Source organism: Conger conger, chromosome 1 (genome assembly GCF_963514075.1).
Source record: "Conger conger chromosome 1, fConCon1.1, whole genome shotgun sequence".
Lineage (NCBI taxonomy): Eukaryota > Metazoa > Chordata > Actinopteri > Anguilliformes > Congridae > Conger > Conger conger.
Genome location: NC_083760.1, coordinates 25,731,983 through 25,748,305, shown reverse-complemented (window position 1 = coordinate 25,748,305; position 16,323 = coordinate 25,731,983). Strand labels below are relative to the sequence as shown.

The 16,323-nt window shown below is 44.9% G+C and overlaps 2 protein-coding genes across 3 annotated transcripts in view; one reads left to right on the top strand and one right to left on the bottom strand.

Moving 5' to 3' along the window:
- Window positions 1-16,323, bottom strand: part of sec23a (Sec23 homolog A, coat complex II component) — a 38,203-nt gene that overhangs the window by 16,118 nt on the left and 5,762 nt on the right. For both annotated transcript variants that reach the window (XM_061238996.1, XM_061239000.1), the window contains exons 5-12: window positions 14,964-15,200; window positions 13,666-13,745; window positions 13,007-13,151; window positions 12,598-12,756; window positions 11,587-11,702; window positions 10,444-10,567; window positions 10,091-10,171; window positions 9,832-9,921 (exon numbers count right to left, since the gene is read on the bottom strand). In XM_061238996.1, coding sequence (XP_061094980.1) covers window positions 9,832-9,921; window positions 10,091-10,171; window positions 10,444-10,567; window positions 11,587-11,702; window positions 12,598-12,756; window positions 13,007-13,151; window positions 13,666-13,745; window positions 14,964-15,200 — 1,032 coding nt within the window. The remainder of the gene's footprint in view (window positions 1-9,831; window positions 9,922-10,090; window positions 10,172-10,443; window positions 10,568-11,586; window positions 11,703-12,597; window positions 12,757-13,006; window positions 13,152-13,665; window positions 13,746-14,963; window positions 15,201-16,323) is intronic.
- On the top strand, window positions 864-5,583 carry LOC133130748 (histamine H2 receptor). The gene is made up of 3 exons (XM_061245569.1): window positions 864-1,551; window positions 5,049-5,202; window positions 5,532-5,583. The coding sequence occupies exons 1-3, from the start codon at window positions 864-866 to the stop codon at window positions 5,581-5,583; spliced, it is 894 nt and encodes a 297-aa protein (XP_061101553.1).

The following is a 16,323-nucleotide window of genomic DNA, read 5'->3' as shown; positions in this document are numbered from 1 at the left end:
TGCGTATAGCCATTACGGGCCATTTGCTTGTTGATTTTCAGATCATGTTTGCACTTTCTGTCTGTAATAAATTACACAGATGAGATGAAGTGTCATAGCAGGAGACCATGAAGCAGATGAAAGCTGGCCTATTCCCAGTAATCACCCAAAATAATATACCTATTGTAAATATTCTTCCACAAGACTCTCCAATTATGTAGAAAAGTGCCACCACATTCATCAGTACCATTTTTGGCAATTCCGACAAATATACAGTTGGAGGCTGTTCAGATAAAAATGATTGAATTCAAAACACTTCTTGAAAGATAGCAAATAACCATCATGATGGGAGGGGGGAAAATAAAAATTTTAAAAGATGATGATAATTGGTGAGCAGGCTCTGGCAAACAGAGGGGCCAGTAATTAATGATTAGAGCTTAATGTACTAGATTAAAATCACGCTTCTTGCCAATTATCCCCCACAGCACTCGAGCGCAAAAGAGCTCTCATTAGCTCCGTAGAAGCCAAAAAACAAACGACGGCTGAACCTTCGACCTTTGTGTGCGAAGGAGCCAACCTAGCGTCAGTCACCCACAGCGCTCAGTACCCACAGAGCCGCTCCCAATGCGGCAGGCGGTTTATCGGCGCCCGAATTAGCGCACTCTCGTCAGCACATCTCAGAGGCACTGCTGGTTTAGAGGTGCGGTGGAAGAGTCGAGGTCGGAACGTCAAGCACCAGGCTTGCCTTCGCCTGAACCGAGGTAGAGCTGCATGGGACGAGGCTCCTGCGGTGAAAAGGGCGACCGGGCAAGGTAAGACGAGGGGCAGATAAGGGGCAGAGGAGCTGTGCGGGGGGTGGGCGACTGGGGGAGGAGGGGTCCGGAATGGCGTCCATCGCCAATGTGTACGGAGCCCTAATGGTGGCGACCAGTGTGGCCTCGGTGTGCGGCAACCTCCTGCTGCTGCTGGTGGTGGCTCTCAACAAGAGCCTGCGGGGCGAGACGTGGTTCATCGGTGCCATCGCCACTCTGTGCAACCTCTCCTTCGGGTTCTCCATCGTGCCTTTCGGGGCGCACAACAGCTTGTCCCTGGCCTGGGGGGGCTCCAGCGACCGGCCGCTCTGCCAGGGCTGTGCGTTCCTCCTGGTGCTCCTGCAGCTGGGCACCCTGAACACTGTGGTCCTGGCCACCACCGACAAGTTCACCGAGCTCTGCTTCTCCCTGCACCACGCCCAGCTCTTCGCCCCGAAGAGGGCGGTGCTCGCCCTGGGGCTGGTGTGGGTCTGCAGCGTGGTGGGTGCCGCCTGCCCGTTGGTGGGAGCCGGGGCGTTCAGCTATGGCAAGACCAAGTTCCTCTGCGTGCCGACCTTCGCGCCCACGCACATGGCCTACAGCAACGTCCTCCTAGTGGTGGGCAACGTCATCCCCATCCTGGCTATGGTCGCCATGTGTGTGGGCGTCATCTGCGACGGCCGCAACAAAGCCTTGAGGGGGACGTTCGTGGGCAACCAGCAGCAGTTCGCCAACGCGGGCGACTACTTCAAGAGCGCCATGGGCATGATGCTATCCGTGGGTGAGTCTGTGACCAGTCTGCGCTCATCGTTTTAAATGAACAGGAAGCTAACGTTTCATTTGAATGGAGCTTTCGCACGCAAACGTCATGAAATGTACACTCAGCATGCAGGCGATGGCACAAGTGCCAAATGCACCACAAGAGGCTAATCTCATCAAATGAGCTAAACTCGTAAAACAGCGCAATAAAAGATTTTTCAATTTGGTTAACAGCATACAATCAAACAATTAGTGATTTCTTGCTTCACACAATATCCGGGAGATAACGTACTTATAAATACAGGAGATTCACAACTGCACATAACATTTATCACCAAAACCAAGGACTATAAAATGACTGAATTGAGACATTGCAGCCTCAGCTGACTTCCCCTAAGCATCTCTCCCGCAGTTCTGTCGATAACCGTAGTACTGCATTTTTCAATTCTGAGAAAAACCGCAGAAGTAAAAATGTGAAACTGCATCCACATTCCTCAGTTTTTCCTTGAATGGAACAGATGGTGTTTCTCAACAAATCCTTTGTTTTACCGATAAGGTCAAGCCAGAACTGTCTCTTGCATGAACTTGCAGGTAATCAAAATGGGAAGGGAAAGCAGGACATTGCAAAGTCAATCAGTTGTAGGGCAGGAGATCGTTTTGCGACCAGATGCACAGAGCCACTTTGGGAATATTAAAAGGACAATGTTCACACCTTTGCTCCTTGGGAAGGTGCAAAGAGATCTTTAACTATACGAGTCATGACTCGGTTTAACCTTTCATACAAGGACAGCAGCTGCTGTTTGTCTGACGGCTTCCCAATTCACTCCCGCTACACTCTCAACGACGTCCCCTGAGCTATGTTTTTCTTCTTTTTTTCCACACCATAAAATAAACAACCACACTGGATCTTGCAAACACAATGCAGCCTTAAATTGTGCTGAAGCATGAATTGATTAATTCTAAATGTAAGGCAGATCTCTCCTATTTGCCAACCGATTGTGCATTTTGCCATGGTGCAGAGGAGTCTCCGTTTTCCTCTTGATGCTGGGTTGTCGTTCAATTATACACTCACGGAGCACTTTATTGACAACATTTGTACACCTACATATCCATGTGATTATCTCAGATTGGAGCAAAAAACTAAAAACATCCAGTGAGAGGCAGGTTTGTAATATAATGTAATGTAATGTAAAGGTTTGTGGATGGAAACGGCTTTTGATGAAAGAGGTCAATGGAGAATAGCCAGACTGGTTTGAGCTGACAGAAAGGCTACGGGAACTCAGACAACCACTCTGTACAATTGTGGTGAGCAGAAAAGCATCTCAAAATACACAACATGTCAAACCTTGAGGCAGATGGGCACACCAGGTTCCACTTCTGTCAGCCAAGAACAGAAAGCTGAGGCTGCAGTGGGTTCAGGCTCACCAGAACTAGACAGTTGAAGACTGGAAAAACGTAGCCTGGTCTGATGAATCTCGAGGCATACAAACAGTAGGGTCAGAAATTGGTGCTAACTGCATGAATCCAGGCCAGTGGCGGTGGTTTAATGGTGTTTTCATGGCACAGTTGGGCCCGTTAATACCAATCAATCATCGCTTGAATTTGAGTATTGTTGCTGACCATGTGCATTCACGGCCACAATGTACCAATCTTCTGATTGCTACTTCCAGCATGATAATACACCATGTCACAAAGCCGCAAAAGTCGTCTCAAACTGGTTTCATGAACATGACGATGAGTTCAATGTTCTTCAGTGGCCTTCCTAGCCACCAGATCTGAATCCAATAGAACACCTTTGAGATGTGGCAGAACAGGAGATTCGCAGCATGAATGTGCAGCTGGACAAATCTGCAGAAACTGCATGATGCAATCATGTCAGCATGGAACAGAATCCCAAAGGAATGTTTTCAACAACTTGTGGAATCCATGCCACAAAGAACTGAGGCTGCTTTGTGAGCAAAGGGAGGCCCTACCCAGTATTAGTATAGTGTTCCTAATAAAGTGCTCAGTGAGCTCTGGTTATCCAACCATTCCAAATACAAAATAAATCTAAGCTGGTCAGAGCTATCAGACTTTTCGCTTTTTGTCCAATGAAGGAAATCTCTTTTTTTAATTAGACAAAATATATGGGATTCTGGCGGCACGGATGGTGCAGTGGGTAGCACTGCCGCCTCACAGCAAGGAGGTCCTGGGTTCGAATCCCCGTCGGCCGGGGCCTCTCTGTGTGGAGTTTGCATGTTCTCCCCGTGTCTGCGTGGGTTTCCTCCGGGTACTCTGGTTTCCTCCCACAGTCCAAAGACATGCACGTTAGGCTGATTGGAGAGTCTAAATTGTCCGTAGGTGTGAGTGTGTGAGTGAATGGTGTGTGTGCCCTGTGATAGACTGGCGACCTGTCCAGGGTGTATTCCTGCCTTTCGCCCAATGTATGCTGGGATAGGCTCCAGCCCCCCTGCGACCCTGATCAGGATAAGCGGGTTCAGATAATGGATGGATGGATGGATATGGGATTCTGAGGAATATTTTGGGCCTACTGTAAATTATATTCCCAGAAACCTGCATGCACGACTGATGAGCCTGAACGGCAAAAATCTGAGAAAAATAAATAAATAAAAAAGGAAAAGGTCTGGACAACACAGATGCAAAATAAGCCCATTAATGGTTTCGGACTCTGATGAAGATGCAGTAGCATCGAAACACGTCAGTTACGCACCATTACAGAGCTCATTATCCATGTGCTCCAGACTCCCCCCTTTTGAAGTACATTATGTCCTGCAACCTAGAAGCACAGGATCAGCCTTTTCATTGGCTGATACGCTTGCTGATACGTTGACATGTGTTGCTAACTACCTCAGTATTCCCCTAGGTTCACAAGGTCATCTGTGGGGGTATGACTTGTCGAATATAGCTTGGGTAATAAGCAACTGGGTAATGGTAGGCATGACACTTTGTTGACGGCATAATTGAAATTGAAATTGTGGACAGAGTGACAGGCACAGACGGGGGATTGACAGGTACTGGCATGCGAGAATCACACCTCACATCGAATTCAGATATAACTTCATACAGCCACACGCGGCTTCAAGCACGGGTTGCTTTGAGTTCATTCCAATTACCTTCTTTATTTTACCGACTCCAGTACCACAGTCATTTATCCTCCCCATTGGTCAAAACTAACTTAAATCCCACATACTTCAACCAAACAAACCAATACACTTGAACCAATCAGATTATTATCATTTAGGTGGTTTGTTTAACATGCACAGTGGTGCCACTGACAAGCTCAGTTTCTTGGTCATCCACATTTGTTCCACAATATGTTGAAATTTTTCGGCCAAAAATGCTTCTTCTCTCAAAGGGGAAGTGAACTAATGCCCCTCAGACCAAAGTTGTTGGGCTCAGAGTGATATTACTAATCAAAGTGAAACTACCTTAATTCCTCCCATGCTCACCGGTGACTAGCCCTTTTCTTTCCCCCCTCCTGCGCCTAGCAGTGACTGGCCCTGTTCTTCCCCTCTGCAGCGTGTGTGCTGGTGACCTGCTCGCCGTTCCTCGCCGTATGTTTCTACGAGACCTACACGGGCCGAAGCTTACCGCCCACGCCCGACGCAATGATCATCTGGTTCATGCTCTCCCCCTGTGCTCTCGACCCCTGGCTCAACTTCCTCACGCAAAAGTACGTACAAAAACCCGAGGGCATTTAGACCTGCAAATGCACTCAACCCCAGGCATGAGTAAAGAGTGCGCACTAACAAGATAATTACTTTAAATTAGGCACTGAAATGGAAGGGTGTAACACTGTTGCTTAATGGCTGAATCTGCATGATACCTCAGGTTCTCTCTCACATTTCTTACTCCTTTAGAGAGGATTATAGTGTAAAGTACTGAGTGTCATTTACAGATGGAATCAGAAGTTTACTATTTTGGATGCTTGTAACTATGGTTACATGTGGATGTGGCCGATTTCAACGTTTTTCCTCCCCCTCCCGTCTTCCCCGGTATCAGGAAGTACAGGGACGGCCTGAAGGAATGTATGAAGAAGGTATGTGGAGGATGAACTTCCTAAACAATCCCATTCACAGACCAGGTGGCACACAAGGTCCCAGAGAGCCCTGCTTCAGAACACCAGTCATTCCTAATCTCCAGTGGTCCCTGAGGAGCCTACCTGAACTGTCAATGGGTACCAAACCAGCCAACCTAATCAGGACGGCACAGCCCACAGCACACCCAACTGATCCACCTGCTACCTACACCTTGACCACCCCCTACTTTTGATGATACCAGTTCAACTGCGCCAAGAGCACTGCACCCAAGGTTTTCAAAGGCTTCAAAATAGTTCTCGAAGGGTTGCTGTTCCCCTCCACACTCAAAAATCAATAAACACCCAAATCAAAGACATAAAATACTTTGGAAAAAAAGAAAAAAAGAAAAAAAGAAATATGCTTTCAGAGTGGAACTGCACAATGATTTCTCCAGGTTTCATTAACCTTTTTGACCAATAATGGTACCGGGCATAAACATGTCAATTCCAAGATATTTGTCTTTTTGAAATCAGGGAAACATCACATTCCATAGTAAACAAATGTGTATGAATTATATATTTATAAGTTACACTTTATTGGTTGTGGGCAAGCATTTATCAATAGCAGGGAAGACATTGTGGTTCTTTCCGGAGGGCAGCCAACTCTCAACATATCAACAAATATATAGAGTAGGTACTGCCGTTATATTTAACCTTGCTTCAAATAACATTGAGCTGCGTAAATGGATTATATATAAAAGTACATGAATGTAAGCTGCGTAAGACTGACTGGCTAAGAGCATCTGCTAAATACCTAACATGTCCAAGGGCAGGGCACTGTGTACTGCATTCTCTGTAATCCGCTCTACTTTCCCCATGTCTGAATAAAGTGGGAACACAATGTAGGACGGACTGTCCACTCTCCTAGAAAAAAATGTTAATAAATAAATATCAAAACTTCTATGTTGCTGTAGCTTAGGTAATGATCATTTTGACTCCAACAGACAATTTTTCATTGTCACTGCGACGTCACTTTTGATAAGAACCAAGTCTCATTCCAAAGGAAATGTGCTGCATAAGCAACAAGTAAAATGACCCGTTCCTGTGTGTGTGTGTGTGCGTGTATGTGTGTGTGTGTGTGCGTGAACAGTACCTGACAAATCACACACTTAAATGAGGCGGGGAAATACGTTCATCAAGTATTCAGGAGGCATATCTCACCACAACGACCACACTTTTCTCCAGTTCTCAGAAACATGTCGCGGCCCCATTACGGCAGAGAGACGGACGCATTAGCAGCCGGCGGCCCGATAAATAAACGGACAGAAAGGGAAACGATAAATTGCTTGGACTGGAATAATGAGCAGGGAAAAAGGATCAATTAAGGCAGAGCAAGGGGGCTCAGAAGGGTTCCTAATGTGATTAGAGCAGGGAAACTGGCAAACTGAGCAGCACTGATTGCATTACAGCCCACTGAGACACAGGAATATTTCATAACTGTCCGCCGCGGTCTTCACCAAGACGTATTACACGGGAGGACGTGATCGCTCTCTTTTGCGACTCGATTCCAAATGAAAGGCCGGGCCAAAACAAGCAAACTGATGCTTTAACAGGACATGCAGTCCCTGTTTCATTTATGTTTTCATCATCATTAACCAAGAAATATATGACCGATACAGTGATAGTGTGATAGTGAATCAGTTTTGCTTGCTGGCATGTTCTGGCTGTATTAGCAGAAATCTCTGTAAAATGTTAGCCGAGCCGAGCACGTTCTCCCATCCAGACTGACCAAAAATATAAAGGCAATGTAAATATGTTGTTTTATCAAAAGTGCTGCTATGGGTTTAATTTAAATTTCATAAAACACTGGAGAATCAAGCCATGTGAGAGATAGCGGATTAGAATGCCCCATTAACATACACATTGGCCTGATATGAGGAAATGTGCCTCCAACCAGCTTAACTGGCTAGTTTCAATTTAGGCTGTTGCTTGCAATTGTGTGGAACACCGTGCTGATACAAGGATTGGGTGTGATTACTGATACGAGAACAAACGATAAATTACATTAAGAACACCAATACAACCGCTAATGCAATGAGAATGAGAATGTTTCTTTAAATGGTAAGCAGGAGGACAATGTTGAATGGTTTATGAACGCAAACGGTAGCTACAAGGACAGGCTGCAAAATGCTCAATTAAGAGCGCTCGCCTGGCAGTCTGAAGGCCGCCGGTTCGTTCCACCGCTCTTGGGTGTGTCAAAGTGTCCCTGTGTAAGACACCTAACCCCCAATTGCTCCTGACGAGCAGCCTATAGTCATTGGTGCCTGAGTGTGTGTGAATGGGCGAAAGTGATGCATCAATTGCAAAGCACTACATACATGTCCATTTACTTTTGTTATTTTACCGCTTCAAATGTTGACAGTTACGCCAGTGTCAAGGAATATGCTTGTGTGTGGTGGATACCTTTTTCTATGCAGTCAACAATATTCCACCTTTAAGTTACCATTCATAATTAATGACAAATTCAACAGTAAACTGAGGCCAACGTTCTGCATCGTCACACAATTCAATCAAAAGTTTGGCTTTAACACAATGCACCAGGCAGTAAGCATGCTATATTGAATAAAAAATACCAGCCACATACACACCCTGCTTTTGATGATGCCAGTTCAACTGCAGCAAGAGCACTGCACCAGAAGGTTCCATTAAATCCTGATTGACATGCCAGAATGGTCATGTTCAAAGGCTTCAAAATTGTTCCCAAAGGGTTGGCGTTCCCCTCCTGACACTCAAAAATAAGCACCCAAATCAAAGACATAAAATACTTCAGAACAAAAAAAAAATGAACATGTCAACTCCCGGATATCTGCCTTTTCTATATCAGGGAAACATCACAATCCATAGTAAAGAAATGTGTATGAATTACAAGGGAACTACAATATCAATGAAACAATATTAAAATGAACTGTCCAAGGTGAATCTCTTTTCTGACCAATACAGTCCACATAAAAATGTACACCAGAATGTGTATATCACCACATAAAAATGATGTTCTTTGCTGATCTTCTTATATGAAACTCTTGGTACAGTTCTTACATGCAACTGCGTGATATTGTATTATGTACTGGGCATATTCTGCTGAGAATTAACCAAAGAATTAGACCAAAGAACTCTATAAAATGGAAAAATTGGTTCCAGCTGGGTGAAAAAATAAACCTCGTCACAAGGCACCCTGCTGCCCTCTTATGGACAATGGGCAGATTTTTTAATTACTATTTAAATTTAATTGCATGCTTTTGACTGGTCCGAAATTTTTATGCGTGAACAAGAATTTGACATATTTAATCGACATTTCTGACAAACCAGTTTTATAATGGCTGGTACAAAGGGGCAATCGCAGGCTTGTGGTAAAAAAAAATATAATAAAAAAGTAAATTCTTTTTTTTATTTACACCAAAGCAGCCTGCAAAGCTAAGTCCTATAAGTCCGTAAGTATTTGGACAGAGGAAAGATGTGTGTGCACATTGGATTTGAAATGAAACAATAAACACAAGGTTAATGTGCAGACTGTCACCTTTAAAATTATGGTATTTACATCCATATTGGGTGATCAATGTAGGAATTGCATCCATTTTTATGCATAGTTCCTTGACTTGGGGAGCAAAAGTAATCTGACATTTGTCTTCTCAGTTGTTTCTGATTAGTCAGGTGTAATCAATCACTTGAGTAGTGCAGGTACAAGAAAGCTTTTAGTATCAAGCCGTGATTCTAGGCTTTTGATTGCCTATGGAGTCCGTAATTGGCATTTGTGAACATGAGGACAACAGTTGTGCCAATGACAGTCAAGGGAGCAATTAAGAAAAACATGCATAGATATAGGCCAAACAATAAGCTTCCAAAATCAACTGTTTGGAACATCATTATTGAAAATGGTTTCACGGTTTCATTTCAAATCCAATCCAATTTTCACACTTACTTTAGAATTTTGAGACTGTGGAATTATATTAAAAAATGAAATTAGTTTTATCTTTGATAGCTCATATGGTCAGACCTCATCTCAAACTCCAAGTGCTGTGGGAGGTGACCGTTTAAGTGCACCATTCTGTTACTGGGCAAATCAGTCTGCCCCAAAGCTTAAGAATGAACCATAAAACAACAACAATCCATTTGATCATTGAAACACCAAAAAAGGCACGTTCCCAATAAAGGAATGTGCAGTATGTCGCAGCACAAGCTTGTGAGTCTGTTCCTGTCGGCTTGTCTGGGTTCGAAGAGGATCCATACCTGATTGACCACCTCGAAGTACAAAGCCAGCGTAGAGTTACAGTCCAACCCACAGATCTTCCATTGGCAGGTGCCTCCAGTCCCAATCTCCTGTGTGGATATCGGTTAGAGAATGTCAGGGTCACATGTCCCTACTTAACCAGTTCCCAATTAAAAGGAGAGCCCATCCTTTGGCTGTGACAGACCAATTATCACTTCGACAAAAGGAGTGAAAGAAAGTACGGCTAACAGTTTTGGGGAGAGCGAGAATGACACTTACGTTTTCTGACACACAAGGCCCCTTAGCATTGAGAGACACACAGGGGCCGATGGCACCTGATATCTTGATTTCTCTGGATGTCTAAGTGAAGAAAAAAATAGGGTTGTTTTTAGGATGGGAATATGCAGAATCCCATCTTACCATATTGGCACAAGGTCTGTTTTTTAACAGCAACATCAGCAGGCAAACCAGAACGGCAACCAAAAGGGCTACATGTTTTAATTATTGTGAATTGCAAATATTAAGCAGCATAAACGCCAAACAATGTCCTCAACCTGACAATATGCAAGAGTAAATAGATCAATATAAAACATTAAGAAAAAATATAGGAGCCATTAGGCCAACAGGCCTACCTTGATCTCAAGTGTGCCTGCGAAGGCCATCTTAAATGACCCCTGCACATCCTTGGTGAAGACCCTCTGGAAGGTCTGCTTGAAGAGGGAGGTGTTGAAGGAGTCCGCCATGACCATGTAACCTCTAGAACAGGTAACAAGTGTCCCATGAACAGCAGCCTTGGGCCCTCCCACATAAAATTGACATGGTGACTAGTTTGTAAGCATATAGATGAGCGCAAACGGACAAAGCCCCAGTGAACATTTCATGACTGTTTGCTTAATGGAGGGGCCAGGAGGTCCACTAAACATGCAGTGAATGCAAGTCTTGGCACTTGCTCGACTCAAATGAACAAAAACGCCACAGGGGCTTTGAAGGAGAGATAGCTATCTCCGTTAGCAAAACAAGACATCTCAAAAACACAGCGGTTGGATGCACACTTGGCCCGAAATACCCCTTACCGAAACTAATCAAAGATAAAGCCCCTAACCATCATACATCATCGACCGCGGCATTCTGGCTGGATTCACCTTGGGTAGCGTTGAATAGGACAAGGCTATAAACTGTGCCTCTTATGTACTCAAAGACTGCATGTCAGCTTAAAGCGAAGACGGATGACTGCAATTACAGGGCTCAATGCCTTTTCCCTCAGTACAATTCCACACACCATAGTGTACCACAGATTTTAACGACAATCCATTATGTTAAAATATCAGCGCCCATAACAACAGCGAGAAACTGATATTGATGTTATTCCATCACAATATTCCATCACAATTACAATAACTTGGAATGGAAGCCTTTGTGGAATGGGGAATGTCACGGAGTTTGTTCAAACAAGTTTTAATCAGCGCTGTTTGTGTGGAAACAGTGCAAACATAGCTTTCAGTACAGGCGGTACAGCTTAAAACAGGGGTCACCAACCCTGTTCCTGGAGATCGACCATCTTGTAGGTTTTCACTTCAACCCTAATTTGGCCCACCGGATTCTACCAATTAGCCGCTTGATGAGGTGCGCTGTGTCATGGTTGGAGCGGTTGGAACAGGGTTGGTGACCCCTGGCTGAAAACGTGCAAGTTCACTTCAGCAACCAAGAGCACCATTCCAGGGAGATGTGTTCCTAGAGAGGTGGGGGGGGGTGGGCCTCAGTGGGCGGAGCCTCACCCGGTGTGATTGGCGCAGCATTTCATCTCCAGCAGGCCGGTCTGGTCCAGGGCGCAGGCGTAGATGTCAATGATGTGGCCGTTGGTGGAGGCGCGGCTGGCGAGGGCTTCATAATGCTGAAAGGCACGGCGGTTTAGAAGCTGCCCTTATCTCCAGCTTTTTAACATCTGACACAAATTACACATTCATACAGCACAGACCTTTGGACCCGATAATTAATACCTCATGCAAGAGACATTGCCAGAATAGGGAGATACAGCCCACTGGATTTATTACAGCTAGATCACATTTCTATTATAAGAGTGCTTTGTTGCTCAATGGTGACAGCATACCATTGCAAAATGCATATATCACAATATCCATAATGATACTGCACTGCACAAAACATGGACATTAAAACGCTAAATGTACTCATAACTACAGTTGAAATTTGACATGTAAAATATAACTGTCCGATCACCAAGAGAATCTAACAGCTTCTAATAAGTTTCCCCGCTTGTGGTGTTGTGCTCCATTTGTAAAACGAATTGTGCAACACATCTTTGGAGGAGGTCCTAAACAGCCAATACTGGTTAATGGCATGTAAAATGTTAACATAAATACCTACTGCCAATTCAAAATGCAAACTGCTACTAGCATTCCCAACAGCTATTTAGCTTTAAACAGAAATTGTAAAAATTGTTTTGTATTCCACACAACCATCAAGTCACTCTGGTTTGCCAACATTTTTCTATTCAGGATTCTGTGGACCAGCGCTAGTCAACTCCACGTCCTGTGGGTCGCAGTGTCTGCAGGGATTTGCTTCAACTGTGCGCTACGCCAACAGATTTCTCTAATTAGCATATTATCTGAACCAAGCAGGTAAAATAATTTGTGAAATCAGGAGGTGTCGCGCAGAGTTGAGGCAAATTCCTGCAGACACAGCGGCCCCCAGGAAGTGGAGTTGAGTAGTACTGCTGTAGACTACAAGGGTGTTCTGTATGCCCTTATGGTGCACGTTTCCAAGCTAACCTTCGTGGCCTTCTTCATGAACTTTGCATTGTCCTTCTCAATGTCGTGCCAGGACCGGATAGGAGCCTTCAGCTCGTCCCCTACCACCATGCCAGGGCCCTGGGTAGCCGGTCCTCCAATGAAGGTCATTATGCGCGCTCCTGTGTTGGGGAACGTACACTGTGGGGGAACAGAAAGGCGAGAGAATTCTAACAAACGGACAAAGCCACACCCCTCCCGCCGGCTGGGAGAACATAAGTGGATCGCTGGAACTGACATAGCTGACCTCAGGTCAGCTGAATCGTCTCTGGCCATTGAATCTACGGAAGCACAGCTGACCTCAGATCAGTAGAAATGCGTCTGACTCTACGAAAGCAGAACCTTTTGGAAATTAGGCCAATGCAAGTCATAGAGGGGAAGAAGTGGTTACCTCCAGCAAGCCCACAGCGATGGACAGCGCCACCCCCAGGGAGCGGAGAGGTCTCTTGCCCTGGGTGACAGGCCAGGGGTCCCGCTGCAGCTCCCCCAGGAGATCAGTCAGATTCATGTCGATCTTCTGGACCGGCTGAAGGAACCTGGCCGGCACGAAAGAGGCAGTGTGAGTCTGTAGCACACCCGCCGGCCCACATAGTGCTGAGTTAGCCCCCGGTTATGACCATGATTTGTGTTTTCCAAAGATAAGTTGGCTCCAAGTTGGCCGTTTCTGGGGAGCTATGTCCTACAGAAGTAGTTCCCAAACTTGGTCCTGGGGGACCACTATAGTTTTACTCCGGTCTTTAATTTGATCAGTTAAAATATTTTATGCACTTGTTTGCAATATAGCACAATGAGCACAATGTGAACATGGGGCTTTTATTCATTTATTTAAGCCTGTTACAATTCTGAGATTGTAATTACTGTTGGAATGAAAACCAGCATTCATAGTTCAGGAATGACTTCACAGAACTATATAACGTCATTATTTATACAACTAATCAGCTACCAGTTAAATGATGAGGTTATCCATCATTACTCATCTTGAACTACACTGTTCATATGTGTTGATGTAAAAAGTGAAGGACACTTCACAAGGATAGTAAGGACACTTACCTGTTGGACGGTGGGGCCTGTGGCACCTGGGGCCCCCGTCCACTCTGGGGTGCAGCTGGTTTGGTCAACCCCAGCATCTCCTGGAGACAAGAACCACACCACCTTGAGAGGGCACCTTAGCCATTGACACTTTTAACCTGATATGCGTCTGAGAAGGCAAACGTTAGCTAACATTCATCATCGTATTAACTTTTTTTCTGTTCGTCACGAACGTTAGCGGTTTAACAGTTTGAAAACAAAAATGATGGGGAAAACACTGAGAGAACAGAAAAAATGTGGCTGTTATTACACACTTTAGTCTAAATGTAATATTAGTTCTTACTTCACAGGTAATAAAACCACAGGTAAGCAATGAATCAGCTAGCTGGCTTTGTTTGACCCATTGTTAGACCATTTGTATAAAAAAGGTGGTTCAAATTGAATGTTCATTTTTAAATCGTTCAACAGTATCTGCTTGCTGCAAACATAGTTCACTGTGAATGTCTTGAACACACATTAGATAGGCAATTCATCCCATTAGACCACACAGTTAGTCTAAACACACAACTCTGACTAAGAGTGAGATGGCTTTACCGCTGCTCAGTCAACAGTGTCTGAATGAATAATAACCACCATTTAAACTCATTCCCCACTGTATTCTGGGTTAAAACACTGAGAGACGGTATCACATTATACTTGAGGAAGTGAAGTAAAGAAAAGCAAGATTGATTCTCAGGTGGGCGATTCTAAAACTGAAGTGCTGGCATGAGATTGGGTTTATACATTTTTTATGGAGCTCTTAGAATATAAATTATTTACTTCGTGTCTTGCTACATTTGCAAGATTTTCTGGTTAGCGGCACTTTGTATGCCAAATTTTCATGCAAATCAGAAATCTTATTAAGCATGCACGCCAAGTGTAACATTTTGCTTTAACATCAGCCCATTTAGTTTTTCCATTGTTTGGAGAAATAAGCAAACAATCTATAGTTACTGAATACTGAACAAAAGAGTCAGCAATATCTACAAAGGTTAAAACCTCTTATAATTTAGTAAACATTACCAGTGCTTGGAATTGTAGGTGCAGGTGCGCCAGCAGGAGAAGTTCAGGGTCATATAAATGTCACCCACTCAAATTGTTTGAGTGCCTCTAATGTTATTATAACAAAGGTCAAATCAAGCTTTGAACCCATAGTTTATTCTCTATGATACATTTGGCCAGTTTCTCAAAACTCAACAGAATGCAACGCTTGGTAAGCGGCAGTCCCAACAGAACCGCTCTCGGCCCTCGCCCACCGTGCCGCGGCCGGGCGGACCCACCTGCAGCTGCTTGGCGTTAAGGTCCTTGGTGCCGCGGAAGACGTAGCTCTTGGAGATGCCCTCGCAGCCCAGCTCGTGGACCTGGATCATGCGGCCGAAAGTGATGAGGCCCACCAGCGCGGTGGGGGGGAGCAGGCTGAGGGACATCTGCAGGGACTCCTTCAGGGCCTGCAGGTCCTCGTCCTCCATGCAGGTGTCCACCACGTACAGGAAGATCAGGGGCATCTGGGGACCTCTCTGCGGGGGAGACCGAGAAGCGGGGCGGTTAAGCGGGGCGGTTCAGCGGGGCGGTTCAGCGGGGGGGGGGGGGGGGGGGGGTCCGCAGGGGGTTTCTATTCCCCTGCATATACAGGGGATCACAAAGGTAGGTACCCTAGATGGTCGTAGAGAGGTTTGTCTTTTCTGTTTTCTGCATTAGTTTGTCAGTAGGAGAGCGCAAATTTGAGATTTCCAAACGTTTATTGAAAAATAATTCATGTTACACAGAATCTTTACTATTTTTTTGATCGAGGCTGTCTGGGATTGCCTTTAGCAAGCAAGACAGCCAAAGTCTGCTGAAGAACTGTGGCAAGTTCTCCAATATATTTGCAACAACCTACTTAAAGGCGAAGGGTAGTTGCAAAAAAATATTGAGGTCATTCATTCATTTTTAACTGTTCAGTGCTCTTTATAGTACATTTTCCAATATTTGGAAACTGTTCATTGAATTATTTTTGAAAGCATCTTTGCTTAACAGATTTGTTTTTGGGATTTTTTGGCAAGTGCCCAAGACCTTTGCTCACTGTATTGTCGAGGACCCGGCCCTAGGCCCCCCTGATGAGAGATTGACGGGGGATGGGTTAGGAAGGAATGCATTGTTAACCCCTCGCACATGCCATCGAGGTGGTAGCAAGCACGCCTGTAAGAGGAAAAATATGTGGTTCAGAGATAATGAGCAGCCCTACTTGTCAGAAGAGGAGTCTGAAGTTGGGGGACTTAGATTTAGAGTACTAAGGAGCAAGGTTAAAGTTCTGACTGAGGCCATGCATAGAATGAGTTCCAGCATAACCTTGGAGGAGATTCAACATGCTGAGCGAGCAGTCGGGGAATACCCCAACCCTACAGGGGAGGGGCACAATGCCTGGCTAAAGCAAAACGATAAGGAAAACGGAAGGGATGTCAATACCGAAAGAATATTAAGAGGCTTTAAGGGCCTTCCTGATTATAATCTGATAATTTATTGGATAGATTCAAAGGACTGACTGTAGAGGAGTCTGGGGATGATTTACACTCAGCTATTGGCTGGATGTCCTTTGTAGATCCCTTAAGGCGCCGCGGAGAGGGGCACCTGAAGAGTGTGTTGAGATGGTGGAGGGCACTA

Coding starts and splice junctions, on each gene's coding strand:
- LOC133130748 (XM_061245569.1), top strand. CDS start 864: ATGGCGTCCATCGCCAATGTGTACGGAGCCCTAATGGTGGCGACCAGT. Junction 1,552..5,048: donor GGGCATGATGCTATCCGTGG/GTGAGTCTGTGA, acceptor TCCCCTCTGCAG/CGTGTGTGCTGGTGACCTGC. Junction 5,203..5,531: donor CTCAACTTCCTCACGCAAAA/GTACGTACAAAA, acceptor CCCCGGTATCAG/GAAGTACAGGGACGGCCTGA.